Source organism: Phocoena sinus, chromosome 11 (assembly GCF_008692025.1).
Source record: "Phocoena sinus isolate mPhoSin1 chromosome 11, mPhoSin1.pri, whole genome shotgun sequence".
NCBI classification, from domain to species: Eukaryota; Metazoa; Chordata; class Mammalia; order Artiodactyla; family Phocoenidae; genus Phocoena; species Phocoena sinus.
Window position 1 is genome coordinate 42,700,894 of NC_045773.1, and position 24,198 is coordinate 42,725,091.

A 24,198-nucleotide genomic window follows, 5' to 3' on the forward strand; every position below is an offset into this window, starting at 1 on the left:
TGTGGGACACACACTGGATTTCACTTTTGCTTTGACAACAGAGTCCCAGCAGCTCCATAGACACTCTTGTGCAGAGTTAAGAAGAGGCAGCGGGAATTGCTGCCGATCCGTCCGTGAAAAAAGTTAGTTCTTTGCTCAAGTAAAAAAATATCAAATATAATAAATTTATGAAAGCCCGTTCACAACACATACAGTCTCAGTTTTGTATTTTGTCTCAGCAGCTGGGATGGAGTTGCTTGTCAGAGCCCTGGGGTGTTGCCTGACCAGACCCTTCCACCAGGACTGGTACACTTGGGGCCTCTAGGGACAGGCCACCCCGAATGGCTGGCTTAGCCAAATGCTTCCAGCCGTCAGCATGGTGCACAGGACTCTGCCTTGTCGGTCCATGGGGCTGAGGCTCATCTCTCACTCCGGAAGCCCAAAGCAAGGACAGATGGCCCAATGGCTGCTGGTCTGGGGCTGCATTCGGGTTTGCCATGACGCTGTGCGCTGGCCCACCGGGGCACGCTCACACGACAGATTCACGGTCCCTGTCTGGGGATGGGGGGATGTCCGCGAGATCCTCGCTGGGGCTGTAGTCAGATGCCCGTGCCTGGGGGTTATCGCTGGTGGCCCTGGTGACGCTGTCGTAGGAGGGTGGGAAGGACGTGGAGGAGATGGAGGAGCTGGAGAGCGGGACAAGGCGCTGGGAGAAGTTCTTGTTCATCATGTAGGCGATGAGGCCCTCCTGCTCGGGGGCATCCTCCTCGGGGAGGCCGCTGCCACCCGCCTGCTGGCGGAAGAGGAAGGAGGCGTGCTTCATGGAGCGCCGCAGCAGGTGCCTGCGGAAGGCCCGTTGGATGATCGAGGCCGACACCTCCTCGTGCTTGCGCCGGAGTGTGGTGGTGATGGGCTCGTACGAGATCTTGGACGGGTTGGCCGCCATGAACTTCTCCTCCATTTGGATCTTCAGGGCGTCCATCTCCCCAGACTCGCCCAGGACCCTCTTGGTGAAGGCAAAGAGGATGTCCATGCAGTGGATACGGTCCCCGCTCACCATGGGCAGGTCCATATTGATGAGGCTTATCTGGTTGGGCTTGGCGATTCGGAGTGGCTCAGACAGGGCGTCAGCAAAGTCGGACAGGGCCGAATACTCAATGAACTGGGTGGCCTCCGGGTCAAACTTCTCCCAGATCTCATAGAACATGTCGAAGTCATCCTCGCTCAGGGGCTCCGTGCTCTCCTCCGTGGCCACACTGAAGTTCTCCAGGATGATGGCGATGTACATGTTGACCACGATGAGGAAGGAGATGATGATGTAGGTGGTGAAGAAGAGGATGCCCACGGCGGGGCTCCCGCAGTTCCCCCGGGAGCCGTTGCTGTTGGGCAGGGTGGGGTCGCAGTAGGGAGGCCCCGTGTTGAGGATGGGGCTGAGAAGCCCGTCCCAGCCTGCCGACGTGGTGATCTGGAAGAGGCACAGCATGCTGTTGGCGAAGGTCTGGAAGTTGAACATGTCATCAATGCCAGCCTCCCACTTGACATAGGCGAAGTTGGCCATGCCGAAGATGGAGTAGATGAACATGACCAGGAAGAGCAGCAGCCCAATGTTGAAGAGGGCGGGCAGGGACATCATGAGCGCGAAGAGCAGCGTGCGGATGCCCTTGGCCCCACGGATCAGCCTGAGGATGCGGCCGATCCGGGCCAGGCGGATGACTCGGAAGAGCGTTGGGGAGAAGAAGTACTTCTGGATGATGTCTGAGAGCACAGTGCCTGTGGGAAACAATGCAGACTGTGGCCACTGATGGCATTGCTGTCCTCCCTCCAGCCCAGCATCGCTGGGAGGGGTCTCTGTACAGCGAGGAGCCAGGAAGCGGAGGCCTGGGTCACCTGGGGCCTGCAAGGACCCTGCCTCCACCCACCTCTTTGAGGCTCCATTGCTGCATCTGTGGTCCAGAAAAGGAGGACCTACAGTACCTGCATCTTTTGCAAAGTGCCTTCTTAGCTCTCCGTTCCCGAGTCTCCTGAGAACACATGCAGAGCCGTACCAGGCCCATCTTCCAGATCTTGGGTTCTGAGGCCTCAGGGGACTTTCTCAGCATCTTGGTGGCCCACCTTGGACGAGAACTCGGGAACTTTTAGCTCCTTGCTACTCAAAGTGTGGTCCAAGGACCAGAAGCCTGATCTCCTGGGCACTTATCAGGAATGCAGAATCTCAGCTCCGCCCCAGACCCACTGTGTTTTAACAAGCCCAGGTCGTTTGTGTGCACACTGAAATACAAGAGGCACTGGCCAGGCAGTCGGCCCACTCCCCGCACCTCACCTGTCGCATCTCAGCCTCTCTGAGGTGCTTCCTATGACCCTCTCAACTCTGCTAGCTGCCGGGCCTGCCCACCCATCTCTACTGACTACTCTGGATTTGGAGTTCCGAGGGGCAGGGATGTAAGTTATAGGAGAAAGAGTGGAATACACTTGCCTCGTATTGGCCCAAGTGACCTTTCCCGACTCCTCATATGATAATAATGTCACTGGCTGACATATGTCCAGTGTTCACTGTCAATAGGGCACTGGGCTGAGCAATTCATATCCATCCATTTAGCCCTTCCAACAGAAGAAAGGGCTTACCCTAGGAGGAAAGCTGATACCATCATCCTCATTTTCTGGAAGAAGAAACTTACCCAAGTTACCACCTAGTCAGTGAGAAGCTGCGATTTGACTCAGACACTCTGGCTCCAAGTCGACATGTTAACTATGCCTCTCTGGTACACAAGCTCTGGGATCACTAGGTGTTCCTGAGGACAGACTGCACCTCCTGGAATCTCTGAGACTATGCCTCAAGGGCTCTGTTCCTGATACCCGCATTCTCTAAAGCTTCTCTCCAGTCCCACCAGGCACAATCTCGCCCTCACCCCTACCTGGGACCTCTTGGAGCATTTCCTGACCTAACTTCCAGCTTCTAACCATCTGTCCATTACTGCAGCCATAGCAGCCCCTGCTTTTGCCTCTGAGTCACTGAAGGCAGGGTCTGAACATGGCAGAAAGATGAAAGCCAGTCACCCCAAGGCAGAGGTCTGTGGAGGCAGGGTCAAGACTGGGCCCTGAACACAAGTGACAAAAGAAAAAAAATATTGATAAATTGGACTTAAAAATAAAAGCTTTGTGCTTCAAGAGATAACAACCGAGAAAGTAAAAAGACAACCTACAGAATGGGAGAAAATATTTGCAAATCATATATCTGATAAGGGACTGGCCTCCAGAATATATAAAGAATTCTTACAACTCAATAAAAACATAAATAAGTCAATTAAAAAACTGAGCAAAGGATTTGAAGACATTCCTCCAAGACATTTCTCTTATTATATACCAAGATATACCAAGGAAAATGACCAATAAACACATAAAAAGATGTTCATCATCATTAGTCATCCGGGAAATGCAAACCAAAACTGCAATGAGATATCACTTCATACCCACTAGAGTGGCTATAATTAAAAAATACAGAAAATAACAAGTGTTGGTAAGGATGTGGAGTAATTGGAACCCTCATACATTGAGGATGGGAATGTAAAATGGTGCAGCCACTTTGGAAAACAGTTTGGCGGCCCCTCAAAATTTTAGGTTACTGGTTGCCAAGGGGCTGGGGAGAGGGAAAATGGGGACTGATCGCTAAATGGGTACAGAGTCTCTTTTGGGGATGAGGAAAATATTCTAAAATTAGAGTGTGATGATGGTTGCACAGCTATGTGAATATACTAAAAAGTACTGAAGTACACTTGAAAGGGTGGATTTATGTTATGTAAATTATATCTCAATAAAACTGTTGTTAAAAAAAGAACTTGGGCTCTGAAGTTAAACAGATATGGGCATGTGCTATGGTCTGAATGTTTCTGTCTCCCCCTAAATTCATATGTTGAAATCCCAACTCTCAAAGATGATGGTATTAGAAGGTGGGACCTTGGTAGGTGCTTAAGTCATGAGGGTGGAGCCCACATAAATGGGATTAGTGCCCTTATAAAAGAGGCTCATGGAGCTCCCTAGCCCCTTCCACTTTGTGAGGACATGGCAAGAAGGTGCAGGTTATGAACCAGGAAAAGGACCCTCACCAGAAAACATTATTATGCTGGTGCCTTAATCTTGGACTTCCAGCATCCAGAACTGTGAGAGGTAAATTTCTGTTGTTTATAAGTTACCCAGTCTGGTATTTTGTTATAGCAGCCTGAGTAGACTGTGTACGAATCCTGTCTCTGCTTCTCCCTAGTTGTATGATTTCCCTGCCTCAGTGCTGACTTTATAAGGTAAACTGCATGAGGCAGGTGATGTCTGAAGGAAGCTGGCACATACCTGGGTGGCTAGACTCCAGAATTTTCCATCTCCAGGGATAACTTCTACTTTAGAGGGCCACCTGCCTCCCGACTCTGGAACCTCTTCCTCCTTCAGCCTAAGGGGCAGGCTTCCCTTGGGAAGGCAGGAAAGCCCCCACAGGTCCCATTCCCTTTCCCAGACTCATCCTTGAAGCTCTCCAATCAGAGAGCTGTGTTCCAGGGTTCCAGGGAGGGTGGGGCCAGGAGGGGGTGCTGGGTCCTCTATCAGGTTGGCCCCTTGGCCTGATTGGGCCCTCCCAGATGTGTGTGTGAGTGTGTGTGTGTGTGTGTGTGTGTGTGTGTGTGTGTGTGTGTGTGTGTGTATGAGATGGGGGTAGAGGCAAGGAATGTAGAGAGAAAAGAATGTAGGAGCCTGGTGTACTTGTTATGGTGAAGTACAGATCCAGGGCTGGAGCAGAGGGAAAGTCCTGGCCTGGGGAGGGCTTTTCTGCCCAGCCAACTTGCATACCCACCCACGATGGAGAGGATGACAACCACGAAGTCAAAGATGTTCCAGCTGTTGGTGAAGTAATAGTAGCGCAGGGCAGCCATCTTGATGATACATTCGCCTGTGAAGATGGCTACGAAGAGCAGGTTGATCTTGGCCAAGATGTTGACCTTCTCAGGGCTCTGGTCATCTGTCTCCACCATCATGGTCACCATGTTCAAGCAGATGAGAAACATGATGGTGACATCGAAGGCCTGCTTGGTCACAATGTCGAATATGAAGCCCTGATACTTGTTCTGAAAGGAGGGGCAGAGGACGGGCTCAGCAGGGGTCTCAGACAGGCTAGCACGCCCCCATTGCTGCCTCTCAGCCCAGGCCACCTACCCTCCTACTTCATCCTCTGGGGGGGGCGGGGGCCAATGCCCCCAGACAGTCACGGGAAGAAGAAGAAGTCAGGATGCCGGCCAGCCTGGCTCTCCTGCTGAAAGCTCCCTGGGCTTCCAGGCCCAGTCCTAGGCTCTCTCTCCCCTGAGACCATCTCTGATGGCTCTTCAGAAAGGGACCTCTCTTACCCCGAGTTTCCTCAGCACATCATTCATCATGCTTCCCTTTTTGTTCCCACTGTCTGAAGGCTCAAGGTCAGATTTAAATTTCAGTCCTAGTAATTGTCTCAGTCCTCAGGTTAACAAATTTTCTCCACTCTTTTTATGGAATTTATTTTATTTATTCTACTTGGGACTCCCCCGGTGGTCCAGTGGATTCTACTGACTGTATTTATATGTGTCTTTAATTGTAAGATTATTTTGGGGAAGAGAGACGATTATAAATAAGTGAAAACACACGTGTGCGCATGTACACACACACACACACGTACACACACAAGTAACCTAGAACTGAGCATGGAGAACAGGAAAGTATAAGATGAAATGGATGAATCAGATGCAAAAACTGGGGCTGCCACTTACAAGCTAGTGATTTAGGTACCATTCACCTAATTAACCTCAGTACTGCCCCCATCCTGCTCCAATACACACACACACACACACACACTTTTCTGGGCCAAGGGAGTCAGCCTAGCAGAGAACCCAGCACCCCTCTGGGCCCCACCTACCAGGGAACTCTACTGCTCAGGGAGTTGCAAGGATGAGGTTATGCACGGGGGTGGGGGCAGGCTGCCCTGCGCTCCCTGGGGAAAGCCTGCAGCCCTGCAGGGGAGAAGGGGGCTCACTGAGAGGTTCCTGTGGGAGGGGAGTGTCCCCTGGGCTGCCATAGCTGTCTCATGCCTTCCCCTCTATCTCCGTGAGACTGAGGCCCCTGTGTGTGGTTATAGGTCCCTCCTTTCCTGGACAGGCTGAGGGCCCTAGGCTGGGCCAAAAGACTATGAAGAGGCCCTGATAGCTGGTCTTGTGGCATGGGGCCTTCTCAGGGTCCCCTCAGCTGGTCCTCCCCACTCCCACCAAATCGAGAGCCTGACTCACCAGGGGCCGTGGGATGGGCTTCTGGGGCTTCTTGGAGCCCAGCTTTTTCATGGCATTGTAGTACTTCTTCTGCTCCTCTGTCATGAAGATGTCCTGTCCCCCTAAGTGCAGAGAGACAGGCACCAGCTTCATTTTGGAGTCCTCAGAGCCCCCAGCATGGAGGGCACAGGGATCTCGCCTCCTTGATGAGGATGCCAGGGTTGCGCTCCTCCGTACTTCCTCTCCCGGGGGACAAAAGTGTGCCTCTATCCTGCACCAGAGATTCCCCCCACCCCCGGACCTGCTTCTCCTGAGTCCCTGTCCCCATTCTCCTTGAGCTCTCTCTGACTTTGTGACTTGCAAATCCAGTCCCTACTCCCATCCTCTCCCCTGCCCAGCTCAGCCACCTTGGAAGTTCTCTCTGCCCACTTGGTTTGCCTGCCACCCAATCACGGCCCCTCTGATGGAGCTCCTGGAAGACCCTGGCCTCTGTGCAGCACCGCCCCCACCATTGTCCCTGATCACGGACCAGGTAAATAGACACAACCCTCACCCCAGGTTCTCTTAGGAGCCTCATCTCTCAGACTACGGCAGGCGTGGGGCCCCTTGTTACAGGCTTACAGCCCTAAGCAGGTCACATCATAGACACACCCCTCTCCCACCCTATCCCAACAGGAGCAAGAAGAGGACCATCCCCAACAGGAAGGAAAAATGGGGCCAGGAGCTGGAAAGGCTCCCAAGTCCCTGGCATCCAGCCTTGCCCTGCAGCCTGGGGAACCTGCGCTCTACGTATCTTTTTCTTCTGTTGGTTGAAGTTGTCAATGATGACACCGATGAAAAGGTTCAGGGTGAAGAAAGACCCGAAGATGATGAAAATAACAAAGTAGATGTACATGTAGAGGTTGTATTCCCACTGGGGCTGCTCTTCATACTAGAGGGGAGAAACCAGACGGGAGGTCAGACAGGCGGGAACGGGGGTGGGCTGGCTGGGTGTGTCAGAGGAAGGTCACCACACAGGGTGTATGTCTGAGTGTGTGTGATGGGTGGGTGGGGATGGAGTTGAGAAGAGTGGGTGGTGGCAGGTGATAAGGGCAGGCATGCTGGGCTCAGGGCTGGCACAGCGTCCCTGCATGGCTCCTTCCCCTGGGCCACTGGGAGGTTTGAGTATATAGGGGCATCTCTCAGCCTGCAACTGTCAGTGTGATGGGGGTGGAGCACAAGGACAAAGGAGAAACTTGATTTATGTCTCTGTTGGTTCCACCCCATCCTCCTGGGGTAAGACTTTGATTCAACTAAATTACAGTGAATTTAATTTGAAAGATACTTGTAAATCTGGGGACTCCTTGGGAGACCACACGACCTTGCCCCAGGGCCAGGCCTAGGCATTCCAGAGAGGCTCAACTCTGGGTTGACACAAGAGACCTGGCCCTTATGGGATGTAGACCCTGATTCCCTGGTGGCCAAGAAGCTGGGAACCTCGGATGCCTGACTCAGGCCGAGAGGCCAGTGTGACAACCTACCCCCCTGGAGTCCACCGCTGCATACATGATGTCCATCCAGCCTTTAAATGTTGCCTGGAAGGAAAAAACAAAAGTAAGGAAATCCTTTAATCCTGCATCTATGGAGCTACGTAGGGCTCCTGTCTGGGCAGATGAGGCCAGGAAATAACCTCCTACAAGAAGCAAGCAGTCCATCCCACCCTTTCAGCAGTATCCAAATGGCTGGGTGGTCAGGGAAAGGCCTTCTTGTTCAGGGCTGAGGAGGAGGGGAAGCCAGCCAAGCAGACACCCCAAGAAGGTCATACAGTGGGGGAATAAACTTCTTGATGTTGGTCAAGAGACTTCCCTTCAGATCCACATTCATTTCAGATTCTAAAATGACACAGAAGCGCACAGCAGGTATCAGGGAGAGAGAGGTGGCTCTTGGGCTCTCAGTTCTTACTTAAGGTGGACTCCAGGGCTGACCTGGTCCCCTTTGTCATGAGCCTTAGTGCTTCTGCTTCATAGCTTTTCAAAGGAAGTCCCTGAAGAATCCCAACCTTCCCTCATACTTAAGGGGGTCCTTTTGCTAGTGGTGTGTTGGCAAATGGCTAACAAATGGCTTTCCAGAAGAAAAAGAAAAGCCCTGATTGTTGCGTTTGCCAACTTCTCTGTGTAAATACTCCCATCATTGTCATCCTTAAGTTGCCAACATGTCATTACTGAACACAGAGCTGGGGAGAGATGCACAGGAACACAGCGTTGTAATATTTCCACTGTATTTCTGTAATATTTCCATGGATATAATAGGCGTGAATAACCCCAGGAGCATAGCTGATAATAAGTGGTAATGGTGAGTTCTGATTTCGTTTCAATACCATTGAGTTAATTACAAGTTTAAAAAAATCTAATTTTTAATAATGGCTTGCCAAATATTGGAAAATGTAGCAATTGGCTCTTGTGAGTCCATACGTGCCGGCGCTGGCATGGCACACGAGGCAGGAAAGAGGAGGCCGAATAGGACAAGGTCCTGGCACTGGCTGCATGGACTGCCCAAGTCTGGGATGCTATGATGATTCAGAAAGAGCCCTGGGGGACATGCTTGGTGGTGAGACCAATTGCCTAGCGGACCTCACCTGTGTCCTCGGCAAAATCCGATCGTGTCCTGAGCCTACTTTCAGGGTATAAGCTGGTCTGCACAGACTTTCCACGTCTAAGAGTTTTCATGAGTCAGGGAGGGCAGAGGGAAACCAAGGCAGCCGCAGAGAAGGCAACTGCTTCAGCTCCCTGTGCCACGGGGCCCTCACCTGTACAGAGAGGCCTGGAGATGCTGTGGGACCTGCTGGGGACCACCCAAGGTTACGAGATGCCCGTGGCCGAATTCTTCCCAGCCACTGTGCGGTTCTGTCTGCAACAGAAAGGGGGCTTTCCTTCCAAGTTCTGACATTCAGAAGGGACAGTCACAGGGATGGAAGGCGCTCTGAGTTTGGCTCTAATCATGTTCCCCACGAGGTATTTCAGGCGAGTCGCTGGGGAAAGCTATCCCTACGATTTAAGAGGTGGGTGGAGGTGTGAGGGGATGTGCCAAGCTTCCCTCTGTTCTGGGGACTAGAGACAGGTGTCTGGGCTTTTGGTTGGGACAGCAAGAAGAACAAGCTGCAGCTTCGCATGTTATGGTTCAGACTGATTTCTGTTGTCAAGGTTACGTGTATGCTGTGCATTACAATCACTGAAGCCACTGTCCTCGCAAATCAATGGAAACTTCGGAAAGACTGGGGAAGGCCATGCGTGTTTCAACATCACACACCTTGCACATTAGAGATGAAAGGAAATATATTCTTTTAACAATGCAGGAGGTATCACTACCTTTTATAACAGAGGGGTGGCCAGAGTCACAATTTTGCTAATAGTTCAGTCCCTGGGTGTCTATGGTCATTCACTTGCAATCTGTGCCATCGTACTGCCAAACTGACTGCTGTCTGGGGAGCTGGTTCTGCCGTAGTGCTGGAGCCCCATGCCATACTTGGAGAATGTAGCATCTTCCTTAGAATGGAAAATCTGGGGCCTTCCCAAGCAGCCAAGATTCCCCTGGAGAATCCTAAGCCTCCTTTGGGCAACATGATCCTATCGCGAGGATCCAGAGTGGCCCTGCTCTCCCTCTCCTGCCCACAGCACAGGGGAAGGTGCCTGTTGCTGGTCAGCCGGTAGGAAGAAGGAAGGCCCTTCCCCACCCCCACAGGACTTACCACCTGCAGAAGGGCCAGGTACCCGGCCCCCACGTTGTCAAAGTTGACTTTCACCTTGGTCCAGTACAATTCGCCAGTCACGTTGAAAGACGCACAGTCGCTCTTGTTGTTCACGATGGTGTAGTTCAAGGGCAGGTCTCCCTCAGTCTGGTTGATGCATCTCCCAAACTTCCCCGCGAAGAGGTTCACGCCCATGATACTGAAGATGAGCCAGAAGATGAGGCAGACGAGGAGGACGTTCATGATGGAGGGGATGGCACCCACCAGGGCATTGACCACAACCTCAAGTGGGCAGAGAAGAGGCTCAGTTCCTGGGGGTGCCCAGAACACACATCCTTTTCAAGAGCCCCAACCTACTGAACCTCGTGGGTATAGGTCCCTATGGGGGTGGGGAACAATTCCTGTCCCCAGTGAAGGGGAACCCATGGCTGGAAGCTCTGGTGGGCAGCGAGGGGAGTGAGAGAGAACACACACGCCTTTTGCTTTGCACCCTAAAGTCTGACAGAGCTCAGAACATCTGCCTTTCCCTTCTTGGCTCTGCCCGGAATCCATGACCTTCAAACTTAATTTTCAGCAGGGTCTGTGCTGGATGAGTATGCCACAAGTCTGATGAGAAAGGGCCTCTGGAGATACACTCTCTGAGCTAAGCTTCTGGTTTCCTTTGGGGTTGCTGCTACTGGGATGGATGGGTGTTCTCCTGTAAAGTGTGCCCAGGGGACCTCCGGGTGGTACGTCTGGAGGGTGCTCTGACAGCCCTCCCATGCTGCGGTGGGAGCAGGGCTGGCAGGGTGGGTGGTGTGCGCGCTCCGTGTGCCTCTGCCCTCCCCAGGGAGAGGCTCTCTGACCCCATGGGGCCATGGCCCCATGCTCTTCATTTAAACTCACAGCACCCAGGAGAAGTATCCTTGGCAAAAATAACTGGGGACTCCACTCCAGTGAGGGAGCTAGTTCTCAGCTGTCTGTGAGCCAGGAACATGTTTGCCACACAGACTAGGAGTGGAGCTGGTGTGGGGCTGGGTGGTGGATGTGGTAATGCTGACACACGCAAAGAAGGGGGTCGGTCCGTGGCCCCCCAGCAGGCATGATGAACCTGGGAACAGGGTGGGAAACCAACTCTCCCGTTTGCCCTTCTCTGGCTCTGTGGCCACAGCAGCCACAGCAGAGGCATTCCTGGCAACTAGTGTCTCCCCCATGTCCCCTTGTCCCAGAACAAAATGTCCTTGCTCCCAAAGAGACATTTAACTTTGGTCGGATTATTCACTTGTGAATGGCTTCCCACCAGAAATAAACAGCTTGCTTCTCCATGGATTGGGGGTGTGAGCAAAGTTCAAAACCATCAACCAAACTGGGGCTGTGTAATGGTGCCTGCAGGGTCAGTGAGAGACACACAGATGTGTCTGCTAAAGTCACAACAGAACTGTGAACATTTTGTAAAAACAAGAAACAAAAAAAACCCCACACACAAACACATGGGTTCGTTTTCTTGCTATATAAAATGGATAATGTTTTTTCTTGGTGGGCTTTTCAATTTGCCTTACATGTGCACATTCTTTGGTAAAATTTGGTGACTTGAAACAAACGCAGAGGGCTCTGCACTTAGAAAATAGTGCCAAAGGGTTTACTAAGCAAATACAAGCTGCTCTCTCATGGTGAGAATACAGCTGGCTCCTTCCTTGCTTCCTTCATCCTCCCTAGCACTGCCCTACTGCCTATCACAGACAGAGGGAAGGCAGCCTGTGATGGCCAGGAGGCAGGGGACAGGGATGGACACATGGAGCCGGGGCACACACAGACACGAGGCCCCGCTGGAGAGCAGAAGCCGAAGGGGCCCTGGGCCGGTGGGGCTGGCTGCAGCTGAGACGGCTGTGCCCCAGGCCTCACTTCCTCTCCATTATCCAGGGCTCTCTGGCCCTCGTGGATCCCACAGGGCTGGGGGTGGCAGGCCTCGGGGGAGGTTCTCACAGCTCTCCATCTCCGAGTGCCACCAAGCCCAGCCGTGCTTCCTGGAGATCTTGCACATGCTCCCACCGGGTCAGGGCCGCCTGGACAGCAAGTGGGCCTGCGGGTCCCCTCCATGGAGCCACCTCCCACTGCCCCTGTGGGAAGAGCCACCCCTCTTACCCTCATGCCCTCAAATCGTGACAGGGCTCGCAGGGGTCGGAGCGCACGCAAGGTCCGCAGTGACTTGATGGGGCCCATCTCAGCAAAGCCCAGCGCGTTGGCCACCAGGCTGATCAGCGAGACCTGTGGGAGGCAGGGTGGGAGTGGAGCCACGGGGACAGCTCAAGACAGTGGCAGGGCTCCCGGCCCACCGAAAACAGGCTGGGTGTGAGAGAGTCAGCAGGTCTTCCTGTGTCCAGTCTTTCTGATTCCCGGCTGGATCGTCTTCACAGGCTGTCCTGCATTGGGCCAGACTTTCCGCGGCCCAAGAGGCTGGGGGCAAGCCCAAGCATGTCCCAGCTTTCAGACCTCCACCGAGGGCCTGCTGTGTGCACTTCACACACACACATACACACACACTCACATGTCTGTAATAGCCGCAATCACCCCAGGACTTGGAACGCACCTCTCAGTGCTACAGATGAGAAAACTGAGTTCCAAAGCCACCCGCTAGTGTGGAGGAGCAGGGCCACAAAGCCTGCGCTTTAGGTCCCATGTGCTTTCCTTCAAGTCAGATTCTTGGGCCTGCCCGTTCCCTGCCCCACAGTAGACTCTCTGGGGAAGAAGGACGGTCCTGAGTTGAGTATGTGCAGACAAGACAATCCTGGGGCATTTCCCCAAAGCTGGACGTCACAACATTCTGCTGTCTTCAAAGAAGGGAAGCGCAGATGGAGCCCCTGAGGGCTGTTCTCTGCTGTCTGCTTTCTCTGCCCCGCCCTCACCAGGGCATTTCCACCCAGCGGATTTTATCCTTCTAAAGTTCCAGGGGCATCCAAACCCTTCTTATGTCACTGCTGGCCGGTGATCACAGGTTAGAAGTGGCCTCCTGCCTGACCTCGCCGGCAATCACCATTACCACCACCCTAGCTCTGAGGGCAGCCTGACGGTGGCGAGGGGCCGCAGGCGGGGCCCTGACTCCCGGGCCCTCCTCCCAGGCTTGGAAGCAGCAGGTTGGGAGAAGTCTGGGCAGAGGGGCTTGGAAGAGGAAGACTCCCAGGATGGACTTCTGTGCTGCCCCCACCCGGGAGAGGGTGAGGGGCATCTCTCAGGGACTTGCTGCTGAGGGCAGCCAGGTCCGGCCAGTCTCCCCGCCTAGCTCCCAGCAGGCCAGCCTTGTCTGTTGCTTCCAAAGCTCGCCCTGCCTGCTCCACCCAATGTCAGTTGATGGCAACTCCATCCTTCCAGCTGCTCAGGCCACAAGCCTTGGCATCATCCCTGCCTTCTCTCTGTCTCTCACATCCTACATCCAACCCATCAGGATTTCCTGTTGGCTCTGCCTTCAAAATATGTCAGAAGTCCAAATATTTCTCACCGCTTCCACCGCCACCATCCTGGCCAGGCCGCCATCATCTCTCCCCTGGATCACTTCCACAACCTCCCAACCTTCTCCCTGCCTCCACTCCCCTCCCCCACCACCCTGACAGGGTGATTCTTTCATAACATGAGTCAGATGATGTCGCTCTTCTGTCCAAAGCCCTTCAACGCCTCCCCATTTCATTCTAAATAAAGGCCCATGGTTTTCAAAGGCTGCATCCGTTCTACCCCATGCAGTCTGGCTTCATCTCCTGCACTTCCCTTCCCCACTTCTCTGCTCCAGCCACTCTGGCCTCCCTGCAGTTCCTCAAGTATCCCAGGCACCCTCCTACCATAGGACCTTTGCACTGCTGTTCCAACCTCTGTTTGGAATGTTCTGCAGACATCTGCCTGGCTAACCCCAACCTCCTTCAAATGTCACCACAGTGAGCCCACTCTGGCCAGCCTGTTTAAAGTTCTAATCTCTGTCTTCCTTTCCCTGAGTCCTGGCCCTCCTAACCCCCTTCCCTCTCTACTTCCTTTTCTCCATGTGTATACATCACCAGCGTAATATAAAGCTGGCTCATGTATTATGTTTCTGGTTCACAGTCACCTTCCTGCGTGCAGGCAGGGGTTTTGTCTGTTTTGTTCCCCAAGATCCTCAGCATCTACAATAGCACCCACATACAGTAGATGCTCAATAGTATCGAAAAAATGCATGAACTGAACACGGAAACATCCTTTTCCAGACCTTGAGGCCTGAAGTCCACCATTCCCATGAAGTGTGGGGATAGGGGGGCATGGCCAGTGTCTGGAAAGCTGGATTCCAGCACCCACTTCCTTCTCCTTGACCTTGGGCCAGGCCCTTCTCTGCTGTGATCCTCAGTTTCCTTCTCCACAGGCTAATTCTCCAATCTTGAGAATTTCAGGCCCTTAGGCCTGGCCTCAGTGGAGTTCCCCAAGGTGTTGGGTGGTGGGAGGTGGGTGGGCTTCCCCAGAAGTCTTTGCAAACTCTATCTGGCCTGCCCTGGGGGAGTCCCAAAAAGCTGCAGGAACAGCTGGGTGAGGGGGCCTCAGGGCAGAGCTGCCAGGATCCCAGGCCTTCCCCCGGCCCTTCGGCAAGGAGGCTTCAGGGGTCCTTTCCCTCATCTCAGGGAGGCTCTGAGGGCTCCAGGCTGTAAGAGCATCTTGAGCTCCCCCCGTCTCTGCCAACCCAGCACCTCTCACCCCAGCATTAGCATCGGCCACTTGGGGTGATGAAAGAGGCCTGGGCTGGAGGCCCAGCAACGCGGATGTCTGTCTCCACATATACTCTAGCCCACGGAGCCATTCAAGTTTGTCCTCCCACCCAGGCCTGGACCCTGGCCAGGCCCACTGGCAGCTGAGCCCCTCCCTTTAGCTTGTGGGCCCAAAGTGGGGACCAAGCACAGGCCTACGCTCATCTATAACTATAGGAAGGACAGCCCCTGCTGGTGGGCAGAGCTACGAGTGTCTTCTGGAAAGCTCTTCCCAGCCTGCAGATCCTGACCCACATCTTGCTGTGCGAGACCCACCACAACCAGATGATGAGTCCTCGCCTGAGCCCTTCGCCACGTTCCCTCCGCCCTTAGGGAGCACAGATCCAAGGCTGCCCCGCATTCTGAGTCTCAATTCTCACCCCGCCATGGCTACCCTCCCACCTGACTGTGCTCAGGAGCCCCTCAAGACCCTGCACTCACCCTGCTTGGTACACAGAAGTGTCCCGCGGCCTGGGGAACTGTGGGTCAGGGGCCTCCCATTCCATCTGCCAACTGGGTGCTCAGGGGATATGCCAACCTCCTGCCCCAGGTCCCCTGGGCACACCGGAGGTCAGGCAAGCCCTGCCAGCTGCCTGATCACCCAGGGCAGCCACCTGGAACCCCTCAGCCAGTATTCATGCTTTCCTCCTTCTCACAGGTGACTCCAACCCCTCTCATCCTCCCCAAGTGGTACCTTCTACCTGAGCCAGGAGGATCTCCTGCCTGCCCAGCACCCTTTTCCCAATGCCGTGCCCTCTGGCCTTTGGCTCATTCCATCTCCTATACAACACCTCCTCTGTGTGTGGACATGTAGGCTCTTAACCGGTCATCTGTGTAGTGGGCCTGACAGACACTTCACAAGGTGCCGTGGTGAGGGCTGCAATACGGGCTCATCGCTCCCCCTTCTGGACGTCCTGAGAGGGTGGGACCCCACTCCTGCCCTGGCTCACACCGCTGCAGGAACTGCACTTCACTATCCCCCGTGGTGAGTATAGTTTCTCCCAGAAGCCTAGGTTTCCCTGTGTCCCCAGTCGGGGGTTTTGATGGCAGAGCCCAGGTATCCACTCTGTGACCCCAGACTCAGGCTTCCTGCCCCTTTGCCCACCCCGTGGCACAGCCAAGATGTTCCACTTCGTCCTGCTGTCTCCTGCTGCCCTGTCCTTCTGCCCTTCTGTCCCTCGGCCTCAGCTCCTTCTCACACTGGCAACGGGCGCTCCCCTCCTCTCTTCCCTTCAGGGTCCTCACTTACATCCACAATGAGGAAATCGAGCCAGCACCAGGCATTGGTGAAGTACTTCTTGAAGCCATAGGCCACCCACTTGAGCAGCATCTCCAGCACGAAGATGTAGGTGAACATCTTGTCGGCATACTCCAGCAGGACCTTGATGGTCTTCCGCTCCTCCAGGTAGATGTCCTCGAAGGCCTCCAGACCAGGGTAGACAAGGTAGACATGATATCCTGACCCAGCCAGTCCCACCCCGCACAAGTCTTCATCTCTGACAGTATCTGCTGCCCAGGAGGGCGGGGCAGAGGGGAGCCATGTCGTGGAGGGGATTCCTGAGTGTGCCCTCTGAGCCGCGTGTGCACCATTGCTGGCTTAGGAAATGATGTTATGTGGTGTGTGGACAACAAGGCAGAATGTGTAGTGAGAATGCTTCTTCCTTCACTTTAAAGAGCAAGTCTCAGTTCAGTGCTAGTGCGTTGTTAAGACCTCTCTGAAACAGCTCAAGGCCTGCTGCTAGAAACAGCATACACTTTCCCCACCCCCTCTACTCCACTGTGTTTTTACTCAATTTACTTTGGCAATTACCTACTTTTCATAGGAAAGAATATTTGTTTCCAGTGACAACGATCATTCAAAGTTGCCCTTTAAATTAAACGTATTTAAACAAACAAAAAAACAGTGAATGTTCATCTAAGGCAAAATTTTAAAGAAATGATAATAAAGGCGGTTTGTAGATATGAAGATTAGGAAACACAGGACTAGATGAAGTCAAACCTCCTGCAATTCTCAGCATCTGGGAGTCAACATTCCTAAAATGCTAGAAGTTGTCGGTCTTTCCCCACCTCCTCACTGCTGCCTCAAGCCAAATCCCCGAGCCAATAGAGAGACTCAGATGGCCCCGCTGTCCTCTTCTAACTCCAGGCTTCCGATCTGTACCTGCCCCTCCTGAGTTACCTTCCCCTATCCAGAATGTACTCTGAGGCTCCCAGTCTAGGCAACTGAATGCGTCACTGAGGGCCCCAGGGAGCTGCCTCCACCTGTCGCTCTGGGCCTCCCTGTCTGACTGCAGGGCCCCTGTGAGCCACAGTGATCCAGGGGGCCGGTGCTGTCAGCAGTCAGATTAGCAGACCACATAGCTAATCTGGTCCATGTAGATATGACAACAGGATAATTCAGGCCCCAAAATGGACTTTGGGAGTTGTTCAAGACAGAAAGTAGGCCTGTTTTTTTCTGAGTATAAAAATGTATGCGTCCTATAAAAAATGAAATAATACAGAAATTATAAAAAAAGAGAATAAACGACAACAAAAAAACCAAACAACCCAATCAAAAAATGGACAGAAGACCTAAATAGACATTTCTCTAAAGAATACATACAGATGGCCAGTAGGCACATGAAAAGATGCACAGTGCTAATTGTTAGAGAAATGCAAATCAAAACTGCAATGAGGTACCACCTCACACTGGTCAGAGTGGCCGTCATTAAAAAGTCCACAAATAACAAATGCTGGAGAGGGTGTGGAGAAAAGGGAACGCTCATACACTGTTGGTGGGAATGTAAGTTGGCGCAGCCACTGTGGAAAATAATACAGAGGTTCCTCAGAAAACTAAAAATGGAATTACCATATGATTCAACAATCCCACTCCTGGGTGTATATCCAGACAAAACTATAATTCAAAAAGACACATGCACCCCCTGTGTTCATAGCAGCACTATTCACAATAGCTAAGACATGGAAACAACCTAAATGTCCATCAACAGAGGAATGGATAAAGAAGATGTGGTACATATGTACAATGGAATACTACTCAGCCATAAAAAAGAATGAAATCATGCCATTTGCAACAACACAGACGCAGCTAGAGATTATCATACCAAGTGAAGTAAGTCAGAAAGAGAAAGACAAATATATGATATCACTTCTATGTGGAAACTGAAATATGACACAAATGAACCTATCTACGAAACAGAAACAGAATCACAGACATAGAGAACAGACTGGTGGTTGCCAAGGTGGGGGGATGGGTTGGGAGAGGGAGGGAGTAGAAGGTTGGGGTTAGCAGACGTAGGCTTTTATATACAGAACGGATAAACAACAAGGTCCTACTGTACAGCATAGAGAATTATATTCAATATCCTATGATAAACCATGATGGAAAAGAATATAAAAAAAAGAATGTATATATATGTATGACTGAATCACTTTGCTGCACAGCAGAAATTAACAAACATTGTAAATCGCTATACTTCAATTTAAAAAATTGATTAAAAAAAAGAGAATAAAAGTCATCTCCAATTTTATGACACTAAAGTAACCTCTGCTAACATTTAGGTTAACATTCTTTCAGCCCTCACTATTTGTGTGTATATATTTGAGTGCACAATTTTATAAATAGGCTAAAATATTTTGCTTTGAAATTTCTTTTTCCATGAAACAATCTTTTGTGAACATTTACCTACTAAGTAATGTGAATACATACAAGATCTATCATTCTTTTTAAAGGCTGTGTGATATTTCATTATTTGCATATACTACTGTTAATTTAGCCATTGTTTCCAATTTATCCCTAGTAGAAACAACATTGCAATGAGCACAGTGTCTGATTATCTTGAGGATAAATTTCTAGAATTGAGGTGCCAGGTCAAAGTTATACTTTTGGTACAGATTAGGAAAAGGACCTCCAAAAAGGGACACCAATTTGAGACTCTTTCCACAGTGCATGAATGTGGCTCTTTCCCCACCACCCATACTGGTGCAGTTTCTCCTTTGTCACATTTCCCAGACTAATGAATGAAATTTGTATTTGTTACACTTTAATTTATCTTATTACTAGTGATACTGACATCATTTCCTTGGATATTTGCAGTGTTCTCTTTATAAATTGCCTGTTCATGTCCTTTACCTATTTTTTCACTTGATGGTCTGGTTTATTTGGGGACATTAACTCTTTGTTTTATATACTTTATCCTAGTTCTGTGCCTTTAAATCTTGTTTACTTTTGTTTACCATACTGAAGTTCTATACTTTACTTTCAATTATATAATTTAATATATTTATATCATTTGTTATGATTTTCATTTAGTAAAACCTTTGGCATCATGTTAAGAGAGTCCTTGCCAGAGACTCCCTGAACAAGATGGCAAAGTAGAAGGACTTCAGCTCATCACCTCTCATGAAAACACCAAAATTACAACTAACTGCTGAACAACCAGCGACAAAAAATGATAGGAAACTACCAAAAAAGATACTCTACATCCAAAGACAAAGAAGAAGCCACAACAAGATGGTAAGAGGGGCACTTTTGCGATACAGTCAAATCCCATGCATGCCAGGTGGATGACATACAAACTGGAAAATAATTATATCGCAGAGGCTCTCCCACAGGAGTAAGAATTCTGAATCCCACATCAGGTTCCCCCAGCCTGGGGGTCTAGCATTGGGAGGAGGAGCCCCCAGAGCATTTGGCTTTGAAGGCCAGTGGGGCTTGAGTACAGAAGCTCCACGGGACTGGAGGAAACACAGACTCCACTCTTGGAGGGTGCACACAAGGTTTCACGTGCACTGGGACCCAGGGCAAAGCAGTGACACCATAGGAGCCTGGGCCAGACCTACCTGTGGGTCTTGGAGGGTATCCTGAGGAGGCAAGTGTTGCCTGTGGTTCACTGTGGGGGCAAGGACACTGGTGGCAGAGGCCCCAGGGAATGTTCATTGGCATGAGCTCTCCCAAAGGTCAACATTTTGGCACTGAGACCTGGCCCAACACAGCATCCTGCAGGCTCCAGTGCTGGGATTCCTCAGGCCAAACAACCAACGGGGTGGGAACAGAGCCCCACCCATCAGCAGACAGGCTGGCTAAAGAAGTCCTGAGCTGACAGCTGCTTGACACACCCCTGCTCACCAGAGGGACAAGACTCAGCTCCACCCAGTGGGCAGGCACCAATCCCTTTCACCAGGAAGCCTGCACAAGCCCCCGGACCAACTGCACCCACCAGGGGGCCAACACTGCAAGTGAGAGGAGCTACAATCCTGCAGCCTGAGCAACGGAGACCACAAAAACAGAAAGTCAGACAAAACGAGATGGCAGAGAAATATCTTCCAGATGAAGGAACAAGATAAAATCCCAGAAGAACAAATAAGTGAAGTGGATATAGGAAATATACCTGAAAAAGAACTCAGAGTGATGAAAGTAAAGATGATCCAAGATCTTAGAAAAAGAATGGAGGCACAGACTGAGAAGATACAAGAAATGTTCAACAAGGAGCTAGAAAATTTAAAGAACAAAGAGATGAACAATGCAATAACGGAAATGAAAAATACACAAGAAGGAATCAACTGAAGAATAAATAAGGCAGAAGAACAAATAAGTGAGCTGGAAGACAGAATGGTGGAAATCACTGCTGTGGAACAGAATAAAGAAAAAAGAATGAAAAGAAAGGAAGACAGTCTAAGAGACCTCTGGGACAACATTAAACATACCAACATTACAAGGATCTCAGAAGGAGAAGAGAGAGAGAAAGGGCCTGAGAAAATATTTGGAGTGATAACAGCTGAAAACTTCCCTAACATGGGGAAGGAAACAGCCACCCACGTCCAGGAAGCACAGAGAGTCCCATACAGGATAAACCCAAGGAGGAACACTCCAAGACACATATTAATCAAACAGACAAAAATTAAAGACAAAGAAAAAATATAAGAGCAACAAGGGAAAAGCAACAAATAACATACAAGGGAATCCCCATAAGGTTATCAGCTTATTTTTCAGGAGAAACTATGCAGGCCAGAAGGGAGTGGCATGATATGTTTAAGGTGATGAAAGGGAAAAACCTACAACCAAGAATACTCTACCTAGCAAGGCTCTCATTCAGATTCAATGGAAAAATCAAAAGCTTCACAGACAAGCAAAAGCTAAGAGAATTCAGCACCACCAAATCACCTTTACAACAAATGTTAAAGGAACTTTTCTAGGTGGAAAAGAAAAGGCCACAACTAGAAACAAGAAAATTTTAAATGGGAAAGCTCACTGGTAAAAGCAAACATGCAGTAAATGTAAGAAATAATCTACACACAAATATGACATCAAAACAAGCAATTGTGAGAAGAGGAGAGTACAAATGCAGGATATTGGAAATGCATTTGAAATTAAGAGACCAGCATCTTAAAACAACCTTGTATATATACAGACTGATATAGCAAAACCTCACGGTAACGACAAACCAAAAATCTACAATGGATACACACACGAAAAAGAAAAAGGAATCCAAACACAACACTAAAGATAGTCATCAAATCATAAGAGGAGAGAATAAAAGAGGAAGGAAAGAAAAAAGACATAAAAAAAACAAAACAAAAATAATGAACAAAATGGCAATAAGAACGTACATATTAATAATTACCTTAAATGTAAGAAGATTAAACACTCCAACTAAAAGACACAGACTGCCTGAATGGATACAAAAACAAGACCCGTATATATGCTGCCTACAAGAGACCCATTTCAGATCTAGGGACACATACAGACTGAAAGTGAGGGGATGGAAAAAGGTATTCCATGCAAAGGGAAATCAAAAGAAAGTTGGAGTAGCAATACTCATATCAGACAAAATAGACTTTAAAATAAAGACTGTTAAAAGAGACAAAGAAGGACACACAAAAATGATCAAGGGATCAATCCAAGAAAAAGATATAACAATTGTTAAGTATATATGCACCCAAAATATATACTTACAAAAAATAGGAGCACCCCGATATATAAGGCAAATACTAACAGCCATAAAAGGAAAAATCAACAGTAACAGAACAGTAGTGGGGGACTTTAACACCCTACTTTCATCAATGGACGGATCATCCAGACAGGAGATCAATAAGGAAACACAGGCCTTAAATGACACATTAGACCAGATAGACTTAACTGATATTTATAGAGCATTCCATCCAGAAGCAGCAGAATACACATTCTTCTCAAGTGTACATGGAATATTCTCCAGGATTGACCATATGCTGGGCTACAAAGTGAGCCTCCGTAAATTTAAGAAAACTGGAATCATATCAAGCATCTTTTCCAAACAAAACGCTATGAGATTAGAAATCAACTACAAGAAAAAAACTGTAAAAAACACAAACATGTGGAGGCTAAACAATATGCTATTAAACAAGCAAAGGATCACTGGAGAAATCAAGGAGGACATCAAAAAATACCTAGAGACAAATGAAAATGAAAGTACAGTGACCCAAAACCTATGGGACATGGCAAAATCAGTTCTAAGAGGGAAGTTTATAGCAATACAATCTTACCTCAGGAAACAAGAAAAATCACAAATAAACAACCTAATCTTACACCTAAAGCAACTACAGAAGAACAAACAAAACCCAAAGTTAGTAGAAGGAAAGAAATCATAAAGATCAGAACAGAAATAAAATAGAAACAAAGAAAACAGTAGAAAAGATCAATGAAACTAAAACCTGGTTCTTTGAAAAGATAAACAAAATTGATAAACCTTTAGCCAGGTTTCATCAAGGGAAAAAAAGGGAGAGGACTCAAATCAATAAAATTGGGAATGAAAAAAAGAGAGAAGTTACAGTGGACACCACAGAAATACAAAGGATCATAAGAGACTACTACAAGCAACTATATGGCAATAAAATGGACAACCTGGAAAAAGTGGACAAATTCTTGGAAAGGTACAATCTTCCAAGACTGAACCAGGAAGAAACAGAAAATGTGAACAGACCAATCACAAGTAATGAAATTGGGGCTTCCCTGGTGGTGCAGTGGTTGAGAGTCCGCCTGCCGATGCAGGGGACACGGGTTTGTGCCCCAGTCCAGGAGGATCCCACATGCCGCGGAGCGGCTGGGCCCGTGAGCCATGGCCGCTGAGCCTGCGTGTCCGGAGCCTGTGCTCTGCAGCGGAAGAGGCCACAGCAGTGAGGGGCCCACGTACTGCAAAAAAAAAAAACCCAAAACTTCCAACAAACAAAAGTCCAGGACCGGATGGCTTCACACGTGAATTCTATCAAACATCTAGAGAAGAATTAACACCTATCCTGCTGAGACTACTTCAAACAATTGCAGAGGATAAAACACTCCCCAACTCATTCTATGAGGCCACCATTACCCTGATACCAAAAACATATAAAGATACCACAAAAAAAGATTACAGGCCAGTATCACTGATGAACATAGATACAAAAATCCTCAACAAAATACTAGCAAAGCAAATCCAACAATATATTAAAAGGATCATACCCCATGATCAAGTGGGATTTATCCCAGGGATGCAAGGATTTTTCAATATCCACAAATCAATCAGTGTGATACACCACATCAACAAATTGAAGAATAAAAACCATATGATCATCTCAACAGATGCAGAAAACACTTTTGACAAAATTCAACACCAATTTATGATAAAAACTCTCCAGAACATGGGCATAGAGGGAACCTACTCAACATAATAAAGTACATATATGACAAGCCCATGGCTAACATCATACTCAGTGCTGAAAAGCTGAAACATTCCCTCTAAGATCAGGAACAAGGCAAGGATGTCCACTCTTGCCACTTTTATTCAACATAGTTTTGGAAGTCCTAGATACAGCAATCAGAGAAGAAAAAGAAATAAAAGGAAATCAGAGCGGAAAAGGAGAAGTAAAACTGTTACTGTTTGCAGATGACATGATACTATACATAGAAAATCCTAAAAATGCTACCAGAAAAGTACTAGAGCTCACCAGTGAATTTGGTAAAGTTGCAGGATATAAAATTAATATGCAGAAATCGGTTGCATTTCTATACACCAACAATGAAAGATCAGAAAGAGAAATTAAGGAAACAATCCCCTTTACTATCGTCTCAAAAAGAATAAAATACCTAAGAATAAACCTACCTAAGGAGGCAAAAGACCTGTACTCCAAAAACTATAAGACACTGATGAAAGAAATCGAAGATGACACAAACAGATGGAAAGATATACCATGTCCTTGGATTGGAAGAAATCAATATTGTCAAAATGACCATACCACCCAAGGTAATCTACAGATTTAATGTAATCCTTATGAAATTACCAATGTTATTTATTGAAGAACTAGAAAATTAAAAAAAAATTTGTATAGACACACAGAAGATGCTGAATAGCCAAAGCAATCTTGAGAAATAAAAACGGAGCTGGAGGAATCAGACCCCCTGACTTCAGACTATACTACAAAGCTACAGTAATCAAAAAAGTATGGTACTGGCACACACAAAAAAACATAGATCAATGGAACAGGATAGAAAGCC

At 49.1% G+C, this 24,198-nt stretch overlaps 1 protein-coding gene across 7 annotated transcripts in view; it reads right to left on the bottom strand.

Moving 5' to 3' along the window:
- Positions 1–508: 508 nt before the first annotated feature.
- SCN5A (sodium voltage-gated channel alpha subunit 5) overlaps positions 509–24,198 on the bottom strand; it is an 85,907-nt gene continuing 62,217 nt past the window's right edge. For 4 of the 7 annotated variants that reach the window (XM_032648522.1, XM_032648517.1, XM_032648521.1 and 1 more), the window contains 8 exons: positions 15,946–16,119; positions 12,088–12,210; positions 9,967–10,248; positions 7,763–7,816; positions 7,036–7,173; positions 6,264–6,368; positions 4,811–5,081; positions 509–1,749 (listed from right to left, as the gene is read on the bottom strand). In XM_032648522.1, the coding sequence (XP_032504413.1) occupies positions 509–1,749; positions 4,811–5,081; positions 6,264–6,368; positions 7,036–7,173; positions 7,763–7,816; positions 9,967–10,248; positions 12,088–12,210; positions 15,946–16,119 (2,388 nt within the window). The remainder of the gene's footprint in view (positions 1,750–4,810; positions 5,082–6,263; positions 6,369–7,035; positions 7,174–7,762; positions 7,817–9,966; positions 10,249–12,087; positions 12,211–15,945; positions 16,120–24,198) is intronic. The other 3 variants (XM_032648519.1, XM_032648518.1, XM_032648520.1) reach the window with 2 other exon arrangements.